This window comes from Macrobrachium nipponense, chromosome 11 (genome assembly GCF_015104395.2).
Source record: "Macrobrachium nipponense isolate FS-2020 chromosome 11, ASM1510439v2, whole genome shotgun sequence".
Lineage (NCBI taxonomy): Eukaryota > Metazoa > Arthropoda > Malacostraca > Decapoda > Palaemonidae > Macrobrachium > Macrobrachium nipponense.
The window spans coordinates 55,153,231-55,174,995 of record NC_061087.1 but is presented as its reverse complement, the minus strand read 5'-3'; the positions used below and the strand labels follow the sequence as shown (position 1 = coordinate 55,174,995).

The window sequence follows — 21,765 nt, the reverse complement described above, 5'->3', positions numbered from 1 at the left end:
TGATAAGCGAAAACTGTTGTTAACCGAAGCTGTGATTTATGGCGCTTGTGGTGCCGATAACTGGGGCCTGGTCCCATTATCGCCACCTATAACCAGGTTGTGTTCTGAACTGAGTCCGCTGGTAACCGAGGACTGCCTTTGTATGATAAAATAAGAATTTTTTTCTATTAGAAATAGAAAAAATAAAGTAAAGTAGATATATAAGTAACTTACCTAGTAGTTACATAGCTATTGGTTTCCTCTTGCACGGCAGCTAGAGCGAAAAAATTCTTGGGTAACTTCACAGTTTATTGTAGGTGACTGGTCCCATCCACTAACGGGAATGTCAGGAAATACTTAGCATACTTAGCAAACAATCTCTTACTGTTTCTGCCAGTGTTCAAGTAACATCAAGTGTCAATGGCAGCTTGGTTCTTATACAGTGGCACCTCATTTGTTGAACGTTTCTTATGTCGAACTTTCCGTTTTCTGAACAAAATTTTCGAGAAAATTTTGTATCGTTTGTCGAACAAATGCTCGTGCTTCAAACTGACTGTTTATCTAGTTTATAATTGTATATGACAGCCTACTGGGTATTACAAGTTAAACTGTATTAAATTTATTTTTTCATTTACAATATATAGGTAATGATTACAATATTCGACAAAATAAATAAAAGTACAAAGCATTTAATATAAAATTTAGCGTCCAATATAACATTTAGAGTAAAAGATGTAAAAAATCGTACGTAACCGTGGTGACATCACACCCTGCTGACTTGAGACTGAACGAGGGAGCATTGATATGAGGAGAGGAGAAGAGAGAGTTAAAATATTACTGTATGTATGTAAAAGCAATAGCAATTCACATAAAAAAGAAAATTTCCCAATAAATTTAATGCGATAAAATATGAAAACAATTAATCAAATGCAATACAGAAAAAAAGTCTTAATTGAGCCAGTCTTCGGTGCGCCGAGTGCGATATAGAGTTGAACAATATTAACAAAATAGTTAGTGAAAGAACAAAGCTTTTCACAATAAAATTTAGCATAGATGATTAACAAAATCATTCGTCATTGTGGTGATACACAATAACTTGAGGTAGAGGGAGGGAGTGTTTATAAGTAGAGTATAAATGGATTCTTTAAGTGAAATAATGTTTCAATGATATTTTGCTGTTTTGTATTAAAGGATATGTATACTGTTTGAGAATGCGTTCCTTGTCCTTGACTATGGTTACCATACAGTTTTTCTGGTGTCGACCTGTGTCGCCCGATGAAAAATCCCTGTAACTCATTTTTCTAGTATAAATAAACTCTATATATACCAGAGAAAAAGCTAACATGGTTATGCTGAGGTTACTACCCCCAGCGCGATCACCCCAAGGGTGTCGGTATAGTAAAGGGGCGCTGTGTTACCACAAACCACAGGTTGTCTGCCATTTAGAAGGTTCCCTTCAAAATCCCTCTCTTTGGTGGGAGCCATTACAACGAAATCCCACCACCCGTCTTCGCTCGCCACTAGAACTACTACCCACGCGCTACTCTTCATTCCTGTATATAGAGCCGTGCGCTTCAGTACACGAATTTTGCTATTGTGTTGTACGCTAATTGAAATTCATTATAAGTGCCCAATCTTCTGCTGCTTTGAAGTTGAGTACCCCAATTTGGTTTTTTATCATATTTAAGTTATTTTAAGTATGCTATCAGTCCAGGCCCCTCAATATATGAGTTGAGGGTGCCGCCATTTTGAGCGTCAACATAGCAACAGCGAATTATGCACGACATATGTAAAATTATATATATAGGCTTAGCTTTGCTTATAAGATGATTAAAATGTGATATTTCTGTTAGAACAGATATTGGTTACATTTCATAATAATATGGCTTATATATTGATAACCGGAATATTTCGGCAACAAAGTATTTCGCCGACAACTTAGATAATTATACAATTATAAGTCTCATTAAGTTAAGCCACTTAATATTAATAAGTCGGTTCCGGAATGTTTCGGCAACGAAGTATTTCGCCGACAACCTAGATAAGAATACATTTTCTAGAAAAATTAAGGGTTTTACGAAACCCATTAATGAACAAGGAAGACCGTCAGTTATTCCTAAAGTCAAGAAGACTTTAAAGAAAAACAAGTCTGTTCCGCCAGCGGCGAAGGAGTTGTCTTCGGCGTCACAGCCATCGACATCATCCATCATTCAGCCTGCTGCCATAAATCCTTCCCCTACCGAAGGTACACTGTCAGTCTCAAGGGTGGCGGAACAGTCATTCGACCCTGAATCCTTCACTAACCAGTTGTTAGCAAGGGTTAGTGGAGTAATAGATCAGAGGCTAGATGCACGCCTCGGGCCAACACCGGACATCTCCAATCAGGCTCTCTCGTCATTGACGGAGAGAATTAGGCCTATTGAGGAGATGCTCTCCGGTTTCCTTCGCTCCGGAACACCAGCCCTATCAATGATGGTTCCGGATGCTTCAAAGCTTTCTCCCTTTGATAAGGAAAACCCTTGGAGGTTGGCCCTAAATGCTTCCTTCGTAGAAGGGAGATTGACTATCGAGGGGTGTGGGACAAGACCGATTGAGGACTATGAGCTCTTCCCAGCTGGTATGCAGTTCCCGTTCCCAGGCTTTGTTAGACTAGCAAAACATGCGCTAGGTCGAGTAGACAAAGTACCGAAAGAAACAGTGATCTTCCTCAGAGAACAGGCGCAAGCTGCCTGGGTCCGTTCTCTAGCAGAATTGAATTGTGTCAATACTAAATTGACACCACATAAGGGGAAGTATACAATGTTCGTCACTCCCGAAGGACTTCCGTCGCCTTGTACATCTACATCCTTGCTTTTGCCCACAGGACTAGACATTTGGATTAACGCTCCGGCAACATTTACTGCTGGTAAATTGGAGCCGGATTGCGCTTCGGATTTGTTCTCCGAACGATTGCCCAAACTCCCCTACCATATGATCAAGGGGGAGTTCGAAGCAAGGACGAGGTTAGCCAGGTCTATCAACTCCGTCACCTCGGCGGAGTTGTTAGCCACGACTTATGAAAATGAGCAAGTTTTTCGTGTCTTGACGAAAAGTCTTTTACAGACTTTTCAAACAGACTTGCATGACTTTGCTGTTGCAAGAAGGGCCTGCAGAAAACATGTTTTGGCTGGAGCTACAGTCAAACATGAGCCTAATAGGCTTATTAAATCATCCATTTGGGGAGAAAACCTCTTCCCCAAAGACAAAGTAAACTCGATCTTGCACGAGGCAGCCAGGGCTAACCAGAGTCTGAGAGTAAGGTGGGGTCTTCCCTTCAAACGCCATGTTGATGTACCAGCTCATCAACAAGGGCCTAAAAAGAAGGCAAGAAGGTATAACCCTTACCAGACGGCCCGTCCTCATGGATATATGCAGGCAGTGCCGTCTACTTCAAAAGTAACACCACCACAACAATATGTACTAGTTCAACCAAACCCGGAACCTCAACCTTCGACTTCATCTCAAGTTGTGGCTTCCCCAGCATTTAATCCTGCTTATGAGGCGAGAGGTGCCTTTCGCCCATATAGCAGACGTGCTGGGAGTAGTTGAGCCAGAGGAGGCTCCCGATTGCGAGGTGGAGCCAGGGGTAGAGGATTCCAAGGAGGAAGAGGAACTAGACCAGTATCCAACCAGTGAGATCTCCCAGGTAGGGGGGAGACTGTACCTATTCAAGGGTCGATGGACCTTCAGTCCATGGGCCCACAGTATAATATTAAAAGATCTAGGCTGGAAGAGGGAGAAGGGCCCTCCCCCTCCAGTCAGCTTCTTCCAAAAACCAACAGAGGACCTCTTAGAGTATACAAAGGATCTTCTTCAGAAACGCGCCATAAAGAGGGTGAAGAGCATAAGGTTCCAAGCACGTTTGTTCAGTGTCCCAAAGAAGGACTCGAACAAAAGACGAGTAATCCTGGACTTGTCTCGGCTGAATTCCTACATTCACTGCGACAAGTTCCATATGCTGACAATCTCACAAGTATGGACCTTACTTCCCCGTGGGGCCGTCACCACCTCTATAGATCTTACAGACGCTTACTATCACGTCCCAATAGCCAGAAACTTCTCTCCGTACCTAGGATTCAAGCTAGGCAAGAAATCCTACTCATTCAAGGTAATGCCCTTCGGACTCAATATAGCACACAGGGTGTTCACGAAATTAGGAGAGACAGTAGTTCAGGAATTGAGGAAGGAAGGAATACTGTTAGTAGCCTACCTGGACGATTGGTTTATTTGGGCGAACAACGAAACAGAGTGTCGAAGGTCAACATCCAAAGTACTGGAATTCCTAAAATTTTTAGGGTTCCAAGTAAACATGGCAAAATTCAGACTGACTCGAGCATCCCAGTTCCAATGGTTAGGGATTCAGTGGGATTTGAAGAAACACAAGCTATCTCTACCGTCCAAGAAGGTCAAAGAGATAGTAAAAGCTACAAAACGCTTTGTCCAAAACAGACGGTCATCTCGAAGGGAACAGGAGAGGATCCTAGGCTCCCTTCAATTCGCATCAGTGACAGATGTTCTATTGAAAACCAGATTAAAGGATATCAATCAGGGTTGGAGATCAAGAGCAAATCTCAAATTCAGAGACAAAGTTTCAAGAATTCCAGATATTCTGAAAAAGAGACTTATTCCATGGACGAAACAACGGAACCTATCCAAATCAGTTCCGCTACAATTTCCTCCCCCATCTCTGATCATCCACACAGATGCATCCCTGAGCGGTTTGGGGGGATATTCACCCCTCAAGAAAGTTCAAGGAACATGGTCGGAAACATTCCGTCGATTCCACATCAATGTAATGGAAGCGATGGCAGTGTTCTTGACATTGAGAAAATTACAACCGTCCAAGAAGATCCACATTCGAATCGTATCGGACAGCTTTACAGTCGTAGTCGTCCATTGCATAAACAGAAGAGGGTCCAAATCCAACAAATTGAATCATGTAATGATAGCAATATTCCTATTAGCAGAAAAGAACCACTGGCATCTGTCAGCAATTCATCTGGCAGGAGTAGGGAATGTAGTAGCAGACTCCCTTTCCAGAATGACCCCACTAGAATCAGAATGGTCACTGGACAACAATTCATTCAAATGGATTACGAATCAGATTCCGGGACTCCAGGTAGACCTCTTTGCTTCGGAGTCCAACCACAAGTTAGCCTGCTATGTAGCTCCCAACATAGACAACAATGCCTTCGCGATCGATGCAATGTCTCTAGATTGGAACAAATGGGAGAGAATTTATCTTTTTCCCCCAGTGAACCTCCTCTTGAAGGTACTACACAAGCTACGATCATTCAGAGGCCAGCTGGCACTAGTGGCACCCAACTGGCCGAAGAGCAATTGGTATCCACTCATCATGGAGATGAAACTCAAACCCCAGAAGATTCCATCCCCGAATTTAACACAGATAGTACAAACGCAAACTGTGTCAGCTTCCTCAAGAATTCTGAATGCCCTAACTTCATGGACTTGACGAAGTTTGCGGCACAAAAAGAAGCAAACATAGCCCCATTAAATATTCTATTCGTAGAATCGGATAAACAAGATTCTACAATTAGACAGTATGATTCCGCAGTGAAGAAACTGGCTATATTTTTGAATGAGATGAATGTACAAGAAATGGATACAAATCTTACAATTTCTTTCTTTAGATCATTACATGAGAAAGGCTTAGCTGCCAGCACTATTACCACAATTAAATCTGCCCTAAGAAAAATATTTCAAATAGGTTTCAATATTAATTTAACAGACACATACTTTTCCTCTATTCCAAAAGCATGTGCACGCTTGAGACCGATCAACCGTCCTCAATCAATATCATGGTTCTTGAACGATGTTCTTAAACTAGCATCAGACTTAGACAATGATAACTGTTCTTATTCAGCACTACTAAGAAAAACATTATTTTTAGTAGCTCTGGCTTCTGGAGCTAGAATTTCTGAATTGTCAGCCCTTTCTAGAAATCCAGGACATGTGGAATTCCTCCAATCTGGGAAAGTTTTACTTTCACCAGATAGACAATTTTTAGCAAAAAATGATGATCCACAGAATAGGTGGACTCCTTGGGAAATTATTCTTCTTCCAGAAGATAAATCATTATGTCCTGTTCATACACTTAAAACCTTTATGACCAGAACATCTCAAATAACAACGGGCCCTCTTTTTATTAGAGAAAAAGGGGGCACAATAACTTTAAGAGGAATTAGGCAACAAGCCAATCCGGATTCAGTCCCACATGTCCATGATATCCGAGCAGTTGCCACCTCAACTAATTATTTTCAAAACATGAAGTTTGAAGACCTAAAAAAGTACACAGGTTGGAAGTCTCCAGCAGTGTTCAAGTGCCACTATCTTGTAAATTTACAGGCCCTAAAATTTTCAGCAGTGGCAGCTGGTACTGTGGTGGTTCCCGAAGAACAGACTTGACGGTTCTCCTTAGAAACTTTTGAATAGAACTATTCCTTTGACTATCTCTCTTTGCATGACCCTTCTACCTGCATGACTTGCTCACACTCCCCACCATACTTTTTTTCCGGACCGGGCTAAACGCTTGTTGTTGATCCCGCTACCGGATTAGTGTATAAGATTGCACATATGTACATAATTATTATTGCTATTAAGTACTAATATAGAAATAGTATAATGCTTTGATTGGTCTGTATGACATATAATTGTGACCAGTGAGTTAACAATATGTATAATTTCAGTATTTGAATAAGTTAATACTGTCCTGGTTATGTGTATATTAAGAAATTGTTTCTCACAAATATTGAGTTATTGGTTTAAGTTATAATATTAAGATTAAATAGTAAAACTATTTATAACTTTATTCTGAATATCATTAACCTAGTTTTACATATAATTTTATACTAAAAACTTGTATAACATTCTCTGGTATGTTTTCATCGCCCGACACAGGTCGACACCAGAAAAGGGATTTTGACATGGGAAAAATCTATTTCTGGGGGAAGACCTGTGTCGCCCGATGAACCCTAACCCTATTAGCATTCTCTTCCCACCCTGACTAATCCAAGTTTATAGAACTAATCAGGAATGAAGAGTAGCGCGTGGGTAGTAGTAGTAGTGGCGAGCGAAGACGGATGGTGGGATTTCGTTGTAACGGCTCCCACCAAAGAGAGGGATTTTGAAGGGAACCTTCTAAATGGAAGAAGACCTGTGGTTTGTGGTAACACATCGCCCCTTTACTATACCGACACCCTTGGGGTAATGGCGCTGGGGGTAGTAACCTCAGCATAACCATGTTAGCTTTTTCTCTGGTATATTATAGAGTTTATTTATACTAGAAAAATGAGTTACAGGGGTTTTTCATCGGGCGACACAGGTCTTCCCCCAGAAATAGATTTTTCCTATGTCAAAATCCCTTAATAGCGTAAATTAATTTATGCGCCCTCCGCTCAGAAACTAGTTCTGCGTATGAGGTATCGTTAAAAAGCATTAAAAACCGTCGTAACCTTGGAATTTGCGTTGTAATCTAACCAGAAATTAGTTTTGTTAATTATGTATACTGGAAACAAGCAAGGATTTTTTCATTATTTGCACTTTTGGACTGTTATAAACTGCGCATCTCAAGCTAGTGTATTCATTCGCTCGGAAACTAGTTCCGCATATGAGGCGTCACTAAAAAAATTAAAAAAATACGACATAAAAAGTGTCGAAAATCATCATAACCTCAAAATGTTTGTTGTAATCTAACCAAAAACTTATTTTTATTAATATACTGTGCTAAACTATAAAGGATTCTTATCATAGTATGCGTTTTTTAAAAGCGTCGTTAACTCGGAGCGTCGGAAGCGTCAGCGTCGTAACCTCGGAACAAGCGTCGTAACACAGGGCGGATTTTTCAATGAATATTTAAGAAAAAGCGTCGTAACCTCGGAACGTCGTAAGCCGGAGCCGTCGTAACCCGGGGACCGCCTGTATAGATATTGGAATATATGACAGCGCAAAAAAAATTTCATATATAATTATAAACAAATCGCACTGTGAGCAAAACTGTTAAAGATAATGAGTTAATTGTTGTTGTTGTATTGTACACTAAATTGCAATGATTTTGGTATATAACAAATTGTAAAATGATCAAAGCAACACAGAGAAAATATCACAATATGATGCATGAATTCGTAACGTGTGGACATAAAAAATGGTTTTCAAAAACTCACCATAAATTGAAATATTGTGCTAGAGACTTCCCATTTGTTGCAAAATGAAGGTAATTGACTGAATATTACTAGACTGTAAGTGTTGTAGCTTACAATTGCAGTTTTCGACCATTTCAGGTTAGTTAAAATTGACCGAATGTCAAATTTTTTCTATTTATCATGATTTATGTGAAAATATTTACAAACTGGTAAAAGCTACAACCATGAGTTATTTTTGTTGTATTCTACATAAAATTGCGCACATTTTCATATATAAAACTTTATGTAACGGCTAATAGAAAACAGTGCAAACATTACGACAATCTGATGAAAGAATTGCTGATTTTTTTGGCAGAGTTACCACGCAGACATAAGGAAAAAGTTTTTTTTTTTTTTTGAAAATTCACAATAAATCGAAATATTGTACTAGAGACTTCCCGTTTGTTGCAAAATGAAGGCAAATGAATGTAAGTGTTTTAGCTTACAATTGCGTTTTTAGACCATTTCAGTCGAGTTAAAGTTGACCGAAGGTTGAAATTTTGACACATATCGTGATTTATATGAAAATATTTCAAAACTGATAAAAGTTACAACAATGGGTTATTTTTGTTGTATTCTACATGAAATTGCACACATTTTCATATATAAAACACTATGTAACGGCTAATATAAAATGGTGCAAACATTACGACAAACTGACGAAAGAATTTATGATTTTTTCGGCAGAGTTACGACGTGAGGAAAAAGTTTTTTTAAAAATTCACCATAAATCAAAATATTGTGCTAGAGACTTCCAATTTGTTTCAAAATAAAGGTAAATGAATATTACGAGAAACTCAAGTGTTTTAGCTTATAGCTGCATTTTACGACCATTTTGGTCGAGTCAAAGTTGACCGAATGTTGAAATTTTGGCACTTATCGTTATTTATATGAAAATATTTCAAAACTGATAAAAGCTACAACCATGGGTTGTTTATTGTTGTATTCTACATGAAATTGTGCATATTTTCATATATAAAACGTTATGTAACGACTAGTATAAAACAGTGAAAACATTACAACTATCTGAAAACATTACAGCTATCTGACGAAAGAATTTTAATTTTTTCGGCAGTTACCACGTGGACGTAAGGAAAAAGTTTTTTTAAAATTCATCATAAATCGAAATATTGTGCTAGAGACCTCCAATTTGTTGCAAAATGAAGGTAAATGATTCAATATTACTAGAATGTAAGTGTTTTAGCTTACAATTGCGTTTTTCAACTATTTCGGTCGAGTCAATGTTGACAGAAGGTTGAAATTTTGGCATTTATTGTGATTTATATGAAAATATTTCAAAACTGATAAAAGCTACAACCATGGATTGTTTTTTTATGTGTTCTACATGAAATTGAGCACATTTTCATATATAAAACTCTATGTAATGGCTAATATAAAACAGTGCAAAAATTACGACAAAGTGAGACAAAATAATTTCTGAGATGTGTTGCTGATGCTTTTCAGTGCGAGAAGAAAGAAATTTGCGCATGCGCGCCTGGGTAACGCTTGTAAACAAAACAACACTTATCTGTGAAATACCAGCATCCCTCTAGGCGAATCATTCAAAATTTGTCCCCAAGTAAGCCTATAACTATTTTTCCGCGAATATTTTAAAAAACTTAATAGCGTCGACGTATTTTACGTCAATTAAGCACCCGACAGACAATTTTCGCCGACGTAAAATACTTACAATAGGCGTTTGAGGGTTAATTACTTACATTATTAGCCATGGGTCCCAAGAATGTTGCTGAAGTTCACGGAAAGAAGAGGATGCTTTCTACGGAGACGAAGATGGAGATAATCAAGAAATGTTAATGTTTCTGCCATTTGTTAATGTGTTTCGTAAAGTTTAGTGTTAATGTTTTCTGCCATTTTTTAATGTGTTTCATAAAGTTAAGTGTTCATGTTTTGTGCCATTTGTTCTTTTAGCTTAATATAAAATTTACTGTCGTGTTTTTGTAGGGCTTGGAACGAATTAGGAAATTTACATGTAAAACATAGTTCTAGATACAAAAAAATCAGGTTACAAAGGCCGCTTTGGAACGGATTAATTTTGTAAACTGAGGCACTACTGTATACAGGGGAGTAAAAATGTGATTGTGGATGCAATGGTAAGGGTGATAATCCCATGAAAAGTGAGTGGGATCCAATTAGAGTGCCTGAAGGTTTGGTTGTAAAAGAGAGGTTTGTGGGTGGTAATAGAGTTTGTGAGTGTTTGTTTTTCGTCATTGAAAAATTTGGAGCGTGAGGGTCTGGTTGAGGGACTGCCTGAGAGTACCAATGAGCTGCGAGTAAAGTTGAGGAGTGATGTACAGAAGGAATGGGGTTGTACAGAGGATAAGGTAGGAAAGAGAAGATGTTGTCGTGGTTGTTATTGTCGGTAGCAGAGTTGTTTGGGGTTGAAGTGTTTTTGTATTTTGGGTGGGACAGACCATTTGAGTTTAGAGGAAGCTAACTATAAATATTGAGCAAGGGGTTTTGAGAATTCAGTATGGGGAACATGGTTGTACAGTGGACCCCCTGTATTTACGTTCTCCGGATTAGCGGACTCATGCATTCGCAGATTTCTCTCAGGAACATTTCCCCCCATTATTTGCAGAAAATTCGCCTATTCGTGGTATTTTTCTATGAGAAATGTCAAGAAATTCTTGGGTTTTATTTATCTATTTCATTATAAAATGCACTTTTTGTGATAAAACTATTAAAAAAACCAAGCTAAACATGCCCCTCTTTCATACTTTGCTACAAGTTCTTTCTTAAATTCTTTTGTATTTCTGGTCTTTTTCACCAGAAGGGTGGCACTTGCACCTTTCTTGGGCCCCCATGATGACTCTGCAATGAGTTTTATGGTTGAATATTGCACAAAACAAGAAACACATGCGGCAAAGCAGACTACGAGCGCAGAGATGCTTGTTAGGTGAGAAATAAAGCCAGAATTGGTCACAAGAGAAAATAGGATGCTTTGTTTGGGCACTTGCTATGGGACCCGGTCACGCGCTGGGCCCCAGATGGAGTGTTTCTGTGTTTACAAAAACCAAGGCAACGTACGATAACCGAGACAAAATTTTGGACAAAAACGTCTACGAAAACCGAAATGTACGAAATGAGAGGCGTATGAAAACCGAGGTTTGACTATTATATATGTATATATTACACATACATACATCTTTCAATCTTTAATGTAATTCTAAGATTATTTGATTCACATTTATATTAAAGTTAAGGAAAAGATGTTTTGTTGTTAACTTAAATAGAAAACTAATTTATAAACTTACTTCCTTTGCAGTATTTCTTATCTGAAAAATTGCTAAAGCAACTGGCAATACATATTGACTGAAATTCACTTAAGTAAAGGAGGATTAGTTTTATGGAAAATACTCAGCAATTGTTTCAGGTTACTGAAGAATATATTGATTTTGAATTTGTGAATGGTCCAGGTAGCTTCAGTCTAGTGTTGCTAGAACATTTTTCTTCTTTTGTGAAATTAGACCTGAGTCCTGGGATATTCACAAATAAATAATTCAATATGATGTTTGAGTTTGTATGAAAGCTAGAATCAGCTAATAAAGACTTTTTTGAGAGAGGAAGAGAGCTTGATACGTATTCACATACAGTCCTGTAGATGTTATTATTGCATTGCTATAGTATATTAAACTACATTATTCTGATACTCTGGATGCAGGTTCAAATCCTGCTGTGGACATCAAAATTACAGACTTCATATTCTTGTATTTGGATATTTCTAACATCTATTTCATTGATTTTTGTAGTTTGAAAATATTTCAAAATAGAAAATATTTCAAAATAGAGTTTCCTGTTTATACATGTTTATTAGAAACTTGTTATTAGTGCTTGCTATCATATGTTGTTTAACCATATGTAAGGTGCTTGGAATTAATAACTTTTATATACAGGATTAAACTGTACTTTCCCTCTTGATTTGATATGCTCTTCCCTTCTTGATATAGTATGCTAACGCCATATATTTATTTAGGATAAAATTTTAATATGCGCTAAAGTCGTAATTAGAATAATTTTTGTGGATGGTTTATCACTTTGAAAATTGACTGCACTGTAAATTTTTAGTGTGACTTCAATAATGATGATGATAAAGGAAATTTGGTATTTCTAAGCATACATTTTGTAACTGATGTACTGTACTCAATTGAATTGATTCATTTTGGTTGTTGATTTTAGATAAGATAAAATTTTATTTACTGCTGATATTTACCAAAGCTGGACAAGATATTTTAAAGTATGTACAGAATGTAACATGCTGAAATTTTTACTGTCTCATCTTTTGTTTAGTAGATTATGCTTTAGTTAGAGTTATTGGTTGTGTGATGTGAAATGGGACGTTTAAATTAAGACTTCAGATTGTATGAAAATGACGAAAAATTATCTTTTATTTGTGTTCTCAACTTTCAAGCTGCTAATGGGTGACATTATATTGTTTGTTTGTCTTAGATGCTTTTTATATTAATTCTGATGTTACTATTTAAATGGTAAGTTCTTTCAATTTTTTTATCATTGCAGTATAGCACTTTTCATTTTTGCCTTTTCTGTTACTTCTTCCAGGGTAAGGTTCATATTGAAGTTCGGCCATTAGTAGTTGGACAGATGAATGATGGATATCCACATCATATGGTTGAGATTAAGTAAGTTTTACTGCTTTTAATGTGTGAACATTAATTCTTTTTTCTTAAATTATAACGTGGATTGCAATCAAATATGTTTTGCAGTTACAATATTGACAGCTTCTTCAAGGTGGTGAGGCTAACAATATATCAGTGGTAGTTATGTACAGTGTTGATGATGGTCCTTGTAGTTCGGTAACATATTGATAATAATATAACTATAGTGAGTTAGGAGCAAACTTGAAACAAAGCCCAGAAGGGCAATAAGTATAATTAATGTGAACAGATGGTGTAACAAAAGATGCCCATGATTAAATGAGGAAAATTTGATGGCCAAAAATATTCAGGAAGCCTGAAAAATGTGAATCATTTGATTTAATATTAAATAATCATGAGTCACAAAAACAAAGGTCATTGACACCAAAAAATGGTAGTAAAAAATAAACTTTTCATATCTTATTAGCCACAGTGTTATCATATAAAATTCTGAAGTTAGCAAACAAATTAAAATTAATAAAGCTTTTAAGACACTGTACAGCTAGTTTGGTCTGCCATTAAAAATAATTCATATTTTTTTAAGGAGTCCTTAAAAGAATATAATTTCTTTAAGAACTCACACAAACTGATAAATACCATATTAGTTAAAGTTTGCTAACCCTATGAGTATTCTGGAGAAGAGTAAATTGCAGGGAGTCTACCAGCAAGATTCATGCAGTCACTGGGATTGGACAATCATTACTGGGTGGCTGGGATTTATTGTCTATCAGAAATCCATGGGTCAAATGTGTCCAATCCACAGACTACTTAAGGGAATTTCTCATCTCTTGGTATATTATTGTAAGTCCATAGGAGAGATGAGTTGCTAATATCCAACATTTTCTACTTGCTGCCAGCCAGACTTTCCCATGAGGTTTACCATCTCTCCTCTACTCTCATTTGGTTTGCTGGTAAAGGCTGTAATTGGCATAGGAATCGGTCTTCTGTAGCACTTGATGCATTACTCCTTGCCAAACGGTCTGCCATTTCATTCCTAAACGTAGTGTGTGGGCTGGTGCCCAGCAAAAGTTAATTTCTGTACCATAACTATTAACTAAAAATGTCCATTCTAAATTTCTTTAGGCAATTACAAAGGTCTTCACTTAAAAGTTTAGAGATTTGTGCCATGAGTTATTTTCCTTTAAAACTTTGGAATCACATAAGTAATTAAATGTGCAGTAAGAAATTGTGATATACAGTAGCACCTCAGCCATTCCAGAAGGCTGTTCAAAATACGATTTATTCGAAATATGAAACAAATATTCCCACAAGAAACAAAGGGAATCGGGATAATTTGTTCCAGACAACCCAAAAAGTCCCCCTTTTCACATTTTTTCTCTATTATTAATGTGTTCAAAAGTTAAATTAAGGGTGTGATGTAATAAAACAGTGTATTATATGAAGTAAAATTTTTGATAAAATTTTGTTTCTGTGTACGATTTACAAACTGGTGAAAATGTCGCACAGCCAGCTGGGGGATAGAGGGAGGAGAGACCAGAATTCTTTGAGGAAGCCAAAATAGTCGCAGTAGGCTAAGGTTGATAATAAAATCAATGTTATTCACATTTTACAATGATAATCAACAGTGCACGAAAGAGATTAATTATGCCACAATACTACATGTACTTACTGTTGACAATCAGCAGAATTTAAAATAAATGTGAGGTTTTTGCAAAGAAGTAATAAGTAAAGAATGCAAAAAAAGAAAAGAGATTAAACAACTTTTCACAAGGAAGTCGTTTAAACATACAATCGAAGACATGCAGAAGCTGAAGCCAGTGTGTTTATTATGGAGCCGAGTTACTTATACAGTGATACAAAATCATAAAAAGCAATTGTCACAAGATGTGTATTTTACCGTAACAAAAAGAAGTGGTTTGGGCAAATCAAGTGTAAGTGAAAAAAATGGGCAAATGATCCTGCCAGCCCAGCTGGTAAGTCAGTAGGAAGCACACCGCCATCTTCCCCTCTCTCTCTATCGTGTCGGTGCACCGAACAGGGGCTCAAGTAAGACTTGTTTTTTTATTATTATTATTACTGTACAGGTATTCCCTGGGTTACGATGGGGGTTCTGTTCTTGAGACGCGTCATAAGCCGAAAATCGTCGTAAGCCGGAACATCATGAAAAATCCTAAGAAAACCTTACTTTTAATGCTTTGGGTACATTCAAAATTATGTAAACTGCTTTCTTATTGCATTTTTCATAAAAAAAGCCTTCAAATATTAATTATTTTGCATTGTTAGTGTCATATGTATATCTTCTGCTAGATCACCGTCGTAGGCGCCGTAACCCTGGAAATAATTTCTGATGAATATAATTGAAAAAGCGCCTTAACCTCGGAATATCGGAAGCCAAACCTGTCGTAACCCGGGGACTGCCTGTATATTGCATTTGATTGTTTTTGTGTTTTATCATTATGTTAAATTTAATATTGTGAAATATCATTTATTTTCTGGGCTCAGCCCATGTCGCTTTGTGAAATATCCTTTTAGTTCATATTTCTAAGGTAAATATTGCTAACATTACCAGAGAAAAACTAAAATGGGATGTCAGAGTATTCTGACTCGCTCACTCTATAAAAAGAGGGTGTCGGTATGGTTTCTGGGGCGAGTGAAACCACTACCATGGGCCTCTTGTCATTTAGATCCCTCCTTCACAAAATCCTCCTGCTAGAGAGAGCTGATACACAGCCCATGTCAGCAACTACTACTACCAGCGCTCCCACGCCAACACGAGCGCCTCTAGCGGCCATCCTTTTCATTAACAGCATCCCGTACACACGGTGTTTTTTCTTGCTGTTATTTTGTGCTTCCGTTTTGGATTTATCTTTAGCCATGGAGCTCCAAGCCATTGCCGCAGCTAAGTTAAGTACTGCCTAAGTGTTTCACGTAATTTTAGCTAGCTAGGGCCCGTTTTACCGCTTTTATTTAGGTTTATAACGGTGCTCTCTGCGACATGGCTACAGGCTCGCCCAACCGGCTCGCCTCGTGTGTTTCATTATTCAGGCTTCTTCGGAATCTAGCTCGATGGAGCTTATGCCTTATTACCTTAGCTCAGCGTTCATGCATGCATGTACCTTTGTCTAGGTCTGTTAGGCATTTTAGGACATATGTCCTTCTCTTTTTATTCCTACTATCCTGGCCGTCGCCCTCCGTTATCACGTATCGGCAGAGGCCAGCTCCTGAGTGGTTAGGTGCCCTCCCTCCCAGGTCGGTTAGCCTAGCCTCTCTAGGACACTACTTTCTCTATTACTGATGATTCCTTCCTTTCTGCTATGATAACTATGTTTAATTTGTTTACTTGTTTTGCATGCTAGAGACGGTTTGAGGTAGCCTAGGCTACCTCAGTTCGCCTGGTCTTTCCGACCGCGTGGCCCAACCACGTTCACGACAACCATCCGGGCTCTCTCCCCTCTTCCTCTCTACCTGGAGAGGATACGGGAGTCAGTGGGGGGGGGGGTGGGGGGGGGTGGGGGGGGGGGGGGGCATCTGAGACTGTCTCTTCCTACCGTTCTCATCCTGGGTTCCACGGGGGTGTCTCCTGTACGCTCGGGCTCGGCTGGCCACCTCGCTCGTTCGTGCTCAGACCTCCTCGGGTCCCTTACCGCTCTCTCCTACCCCGGTCACCCCTCTTACCCACCGCGTCAGCGGCGGGCTCCGCTGGCTCCGCCAGCTCCTTAAGGGGATGACGGAGAGAAGCTCCGTTGCATGCATCTCTATACTGTTATTGGTTCTTGTTATCATTTATATATATGTTTAATGTTTTGAAATTCCGCTAGCCGGCAGAGCGCCCGCTCACCAACCGGGTTCTCCCCCTGCCTGCGAGTTCTTCTAACGGCGGAGCTGTGCTCCCACTAATTTTATTATGATTATTTACTGGTTTAGCCTACTCATGTTTCTCCCCACCGTCCTTGTACTCCTCACCCCGGCGTATAGGCTGGTTACTAGTTTGGTGGAACTCCTTACCCCGGTGCGCCGGAATTTTCTAACTAGTATACCAGACCTATGGACACTCACCACTACAGGAGAACAGGAGAAGGTTAACACCTATATTTCCACTCCGGCATCTGACGGAGTGTCATATCTCTTAACGGACTTTGTCCTGTTAGTCAGTGTTGATTACTCATGTATCTGTTCACTTACAGGCTACCCATTGCCAGGAATCCGGCTGTAACACCGTGTTGCAGGACCCCTGTGGCCACGAGGTCTGCTGGACCCACGCCGTCTGCACCCTCCGCTATGGGGACATAGCGGTCTGGCACCATGAAGCCTGCTCGATTTGTTATGATCTTGTGGAGCAGTTTACCTCCGGTTTAAGTATATACCAGAGTTTATTTGCTATTTAATTTGACTACACAAATGCAGTCCTATAAGAGATACAAAATGATATATTGGCTTATATTGTTAATCATAGAATTTTAGGCTTTCATTCTAGGGCTTACAATAACCCTCTCCTCTAGGCTACGGCTGTCAAGGACGCCGCATCGGCCACCCTGAAGGCCTGGGTCGGCGGATTTGGCAAGAACGTGCCCAAGGGGCAGCCATACATCCTGGACAAGAACATGGCTGTCCGTCTCTTCCGGGAGGCAAGTCCACCTGTTACGTCGACCCAGCAGCGGTGGCCCCGTACATTGCCACCATTCAGCTTCAGGTGGCCCAGGCACTGGCGGGCCAGGGCAACCCCGAGATTGCAGACGATATGTCGACGCTGGATTTAAACCTGGAACCAATGGCGGTAGGTGATACAGGTAGTATGTTGGATGAGGCAGGTTTGTTGGGGGCTCAAGGGCTTCCATTGGGTTCTTCTGGATCTACTTCCCCTGTACCGTCTACTCCTTCTTTCCAAGGTTTCTCAAAGAGCGAACTTTCGGTCAGACCAAAGTCCACTCAAGCTATCCCTAAGGTGAAAGGGAAGCGTGAGTTAAAGACCCTGGAGAAGACAGTGTCCAAAAAGACTACGTCTTCTTCCTCTCATAAATCTTCGGCTCACCATCCCGGAGCAGAGAAGTCGAAGTCCTCTTCTTCGAAGTCCTCTTCTTCGTACTCCAAAGGGTCCAGAGGCAAGTCCTCGAAGGACAAGGCTCAGCCATCTGCGGATCCTGAGCCTTCGACCTCTACGGGGGCACGCCGCAAGACTCCTGCCGTGATCAAGGACCCTAGCCCCTTCGACACGGAAGCGTTTACTGCTAACATCATGCAGCAAATGGGGAATTTTGTCGGGAACTTAGTTCAAGACAAGTTCGAGCAGATGTTATCACACATCTCTTCTTCCTTCGAGGAGTCGGGTCAGTCGATCCGAAACATTTCGGAAAGACTGACCAACCCGGAAAACCTGATGGCAGGTCTCTGGGAGAACCCTGCAGCAGTTCTCCCACAGCCCGGTATGGCGGTGCAAACCATGCCGGACTACGATACCCTTCCTCCCTACACGGCGAATAATCCAAGGAGGGTTTCGTCGTATGCCCCTTTTAAAGACGGCATGCTGACGATGGTGGACTACGGTACTCGAAGGCTTGAAGACTTCGAGTTTCACCCCGCCGACCTACAGCCACCATTCATTGGTTATGCCCGTCTTACAGAGGCGGCGATGAGAAGGGAGGACAGGATTCCCAAGGAGACAGTGATCTACAGCCGGGACCAGGCTGCAAGCCTTTAAGAGCCCCTTTACTATCTTTGTGGCGGACGGAGAAACCCCCATTCCATTCACCACAAAGTTAGCGGAGTTGACTCTTCAGGCCGCCATGAAAGATGAGCCCATGCCTCAACTCTGGGAAACGGAGCCCACATCCCTTCTCCTTGCAGGCACCGAAGACCTTTGGGCAGATCTCCCAGCCACGTTCACGGTAGGGAAACTCAAGCCAGATTGTGCAATAACACAATTTAGCGAGAGGCTTCCCAGGCTCCCAGACAATCTTATTCAAGCTGAATTTGATGCTAGGACCAGGCTAGGGAGAACCTTAAATGCCCTAGTAATGACGGAGGTTGCGGCAGTAACTTGCGGCACGGAACCTCTTTTCAAATTGTTGGCTAAAGCACAGACACACACCGTTCAGTGTGATCTGTATGATTTTACAATCGCAAGGCGCAATTGCAGGAAACGCGTGCTGCAAGAGGCGACCATTCGCCACGAACCCAATAAGTTGCTCGTGGCTTCCATTTGGGGTGCTGACCTCTTCCCGGAAGCTTTGGTCAATGAGGTTCAGCACGAGGCGACAAGGCTGAATCAGAGCCTTAAGGTCCGTCGGGGACTTTCAAGTAAGAGGAAGCCTGAACCTACTTCCTCTACTTCAAAGAAGTTGAGAAAGCCTAGGAAATTTCAACCTTTCCAGGCTACCCAACAGCAGCAGGTGGTACAGGCAGTGCCGGTCTCCCAGGTGGCACAACTCCACCTCGAAGAGTCAGTCTCAGCAATTCCTCCTACTGACTTCCCAGAACCAGCCTTCTACCTCTTTTGCGGTGTCACCGGCCTTCAACCCAGTCTTTGAAGGGCAAGCGTTCCAACCTTTTAATAGGTTTGGAAGAGGCAGAAGGGCTAGGGGTGCATTTCGCCAGAGAGGCGGCGGAAGAACACCTAGCAGAGGCAAACACTTCCGGGGAGGACGTGGGTCACGGCCTGCTCCAAGTCAGTGAGAACCCTCAGGTAGGAGGGAGACTGTTCCTCTATCGCCACAGATGGGGATTCAGCAATTGGGCACAAAGTATTGTGTCCAAAGGACTGGGATGGAGCTGGATCAAGGGCCCTCCTCCATCCAAGACCTTCCTTCAATGGCCAACATCGGAATTGACGGAGTATGCTCAAGAACTCCTTCAGAAAAGGGTAGTGTCAAAAGTCAAGCATTTAAAGTTTCAAGGTCGCTTGTTCAGCGTGCCAAAGAAAGGCTCAACCAAACGAAGAATAATCTTAGACTTGTCCCGTCTAAACTTATTCATTCGTTGCGACAAGTTCAAAATGCCGACTATCTTGCAGGTGCGGACCTTACTTCCCCGTGGGGCCGTCACCACCTCTATCGATCTTACAGACGCATACTATCATATCCCAGTAGCAGGACACTTCCGCCCGTACCTAGGCTTCAGGCTAGGGAACCAGTAATGCCCTTCAGGTTGAATGTGGCCCCCGGGTATTCACAAAGATGGCGGAGTCAGTAGTTCAGCAACTAAGATCGCAGGGGATAATGGTAGTAGCGTATCTGGACGATTGGCTTGTTTGGGCAACAACCGTCGAAGAATGCCGCAAAGCTACTGTCAAAGTAATACAGTTTCTGGAACATCTGGGATTCCAAATAAACAAGACCAAGTCCGGGCTAACACCGGACTCCCGCTTTCAATGGCTCGGCATTCAATGGGACTTAAGCTCCCGTACTCTGTCAGTTTCATTGGCCAAAAGGAAAGAAATAGCCAAAGCAACAAGACAATTCCTCAAATGCAAACAAACATCAAGGAGAAACCAGGAAAGAATCCTAGGTTCTCTCCAGTTTGCCTCAGTGACAGATGTTCTACTGAAGGCAAAGTTGAAAGACATAAACCGGGTCTGGCGCTCGAGAGCAAGCAACAAGTCTCGGGACAAGTTGTCAGCCATCCCGCCGATTCTCCGCAAGCGACTCCGCCCCTGGGCGGAGGTCAAGAATCTATCCAAGTTGATTCCTCTTCAATTCCCCCCTCCGGCGTTGGTTATCCACACGGACGCTTCTCTAAGCGGGTGGGGAGGATATTCTCAATTCAAAAAAGTACAAGGGACTTGGTCTCCTCAGTTCCGCCAGCTTCACATCAATGTATTAGAAGCTATGGCAGTGTTCCTCACATTGAAGAGGCTTCTACCAGCCAAGAAATCTCACATCAAGCTGGTATTGGACAGTGCAGTGGTAGTACACTGCATCAACAGAGGAGGATCCAAATCAAGTCATGTGAACCATGTCATGATAGCCATATTCTCACTAGCAGCCAAGTACAAATGGCACCTATCCTCCACTCACCTGGCGGGAGTAAGGAACGTGATAGCAGACGCCCTGTCTCGTTCAGTTCCTCTAGAATCGGAGTGGTCTCTGGACAGGCGTTCATTTCAGTGGATATGCCAAAAGGTCCCAGGCCTCCAGGTGGATCTTTTCGCATCATAATCGAACCACAAGCTCCCGTGCAATGTGGCTCCCAACCTGGACCCTCTGGCTTATGCCACAGACGCCATGGCCATAGATTGGAATCAGTGGAAGGAAGTATACATCTTTCCTCCAGTGAATCTTCTGTTGAAAGTCCTGAACAAACTCAGGAATTTCAAAGGCCAAGTTGCTCTAATAGCCCCAGATTGGCCCATGAGCAACTGGTTCCCACTACTTCTGGAATTGGGTCTCTGGCCTCAACGGATTCCGAATCCCAACCTATCTCGACCAGTGCAAACGAGGACTGTATTCGTTTCCTCAGGAATTCTTAAAACCCTAACTTTATGGACTTCATGAAGTTCGCGGCTAAAAGAGATGCAAACATTGATCCTCAAAACATCCTTTTCTTAGAATCGGATAAAAGAGAATCAACCTTACGTCAGTATGACGCAGCTGTTAACCCTTAAACGCCGAAGCGGTAAAAAAAAAAATTGTCTCCCGTGTGCCGGAGGTGTTTCAGAGTGAGCGCGGAAGCGGGAAAAATATTTTTTTCAAAAAATCACAGAGCGCTTAGTTTTCAAGATTAAGAGTTCATTTTTGGCTCCTTTTTTTGTCATTGGCTGAAGTTTAGTATGCAACCATCAGAAATGAAAAAAATTATCATTATCATATATAAATAATGCGATATATCTTCTTCTTCCTAGCTTAAACCCATTTTTATATGGGGTCGCCATTGCGAATGAGTCGTCTCCATCGATTTCTGTCCTGTGCCTCGTTCTCATTTAT

The 21,765-nt window shown here is 41.0% G+C and overlaps 1 protein-coding gene across 1 annotated transcript in view; it reads left to right on the top strand.

The window, feature by feature from the left end:
- LOC135206036 (ras GTPase-activating protein 3-like) overlaps positions 1 to 21,765 on the top strand; it is a gene marked incomplete in the record, with an annotated part of 518,306 nt that overhangs the window by 45,226 nt on the left and 451,315 nt on the right. The window contains 1 exon segment of the mRNA XM_064237213.1: positions 12,795 to 12,874. Within this exon segment, the coding sequence (XP_064093283.1) occupies positions 12,795 to 12,874 (80 nt within the window).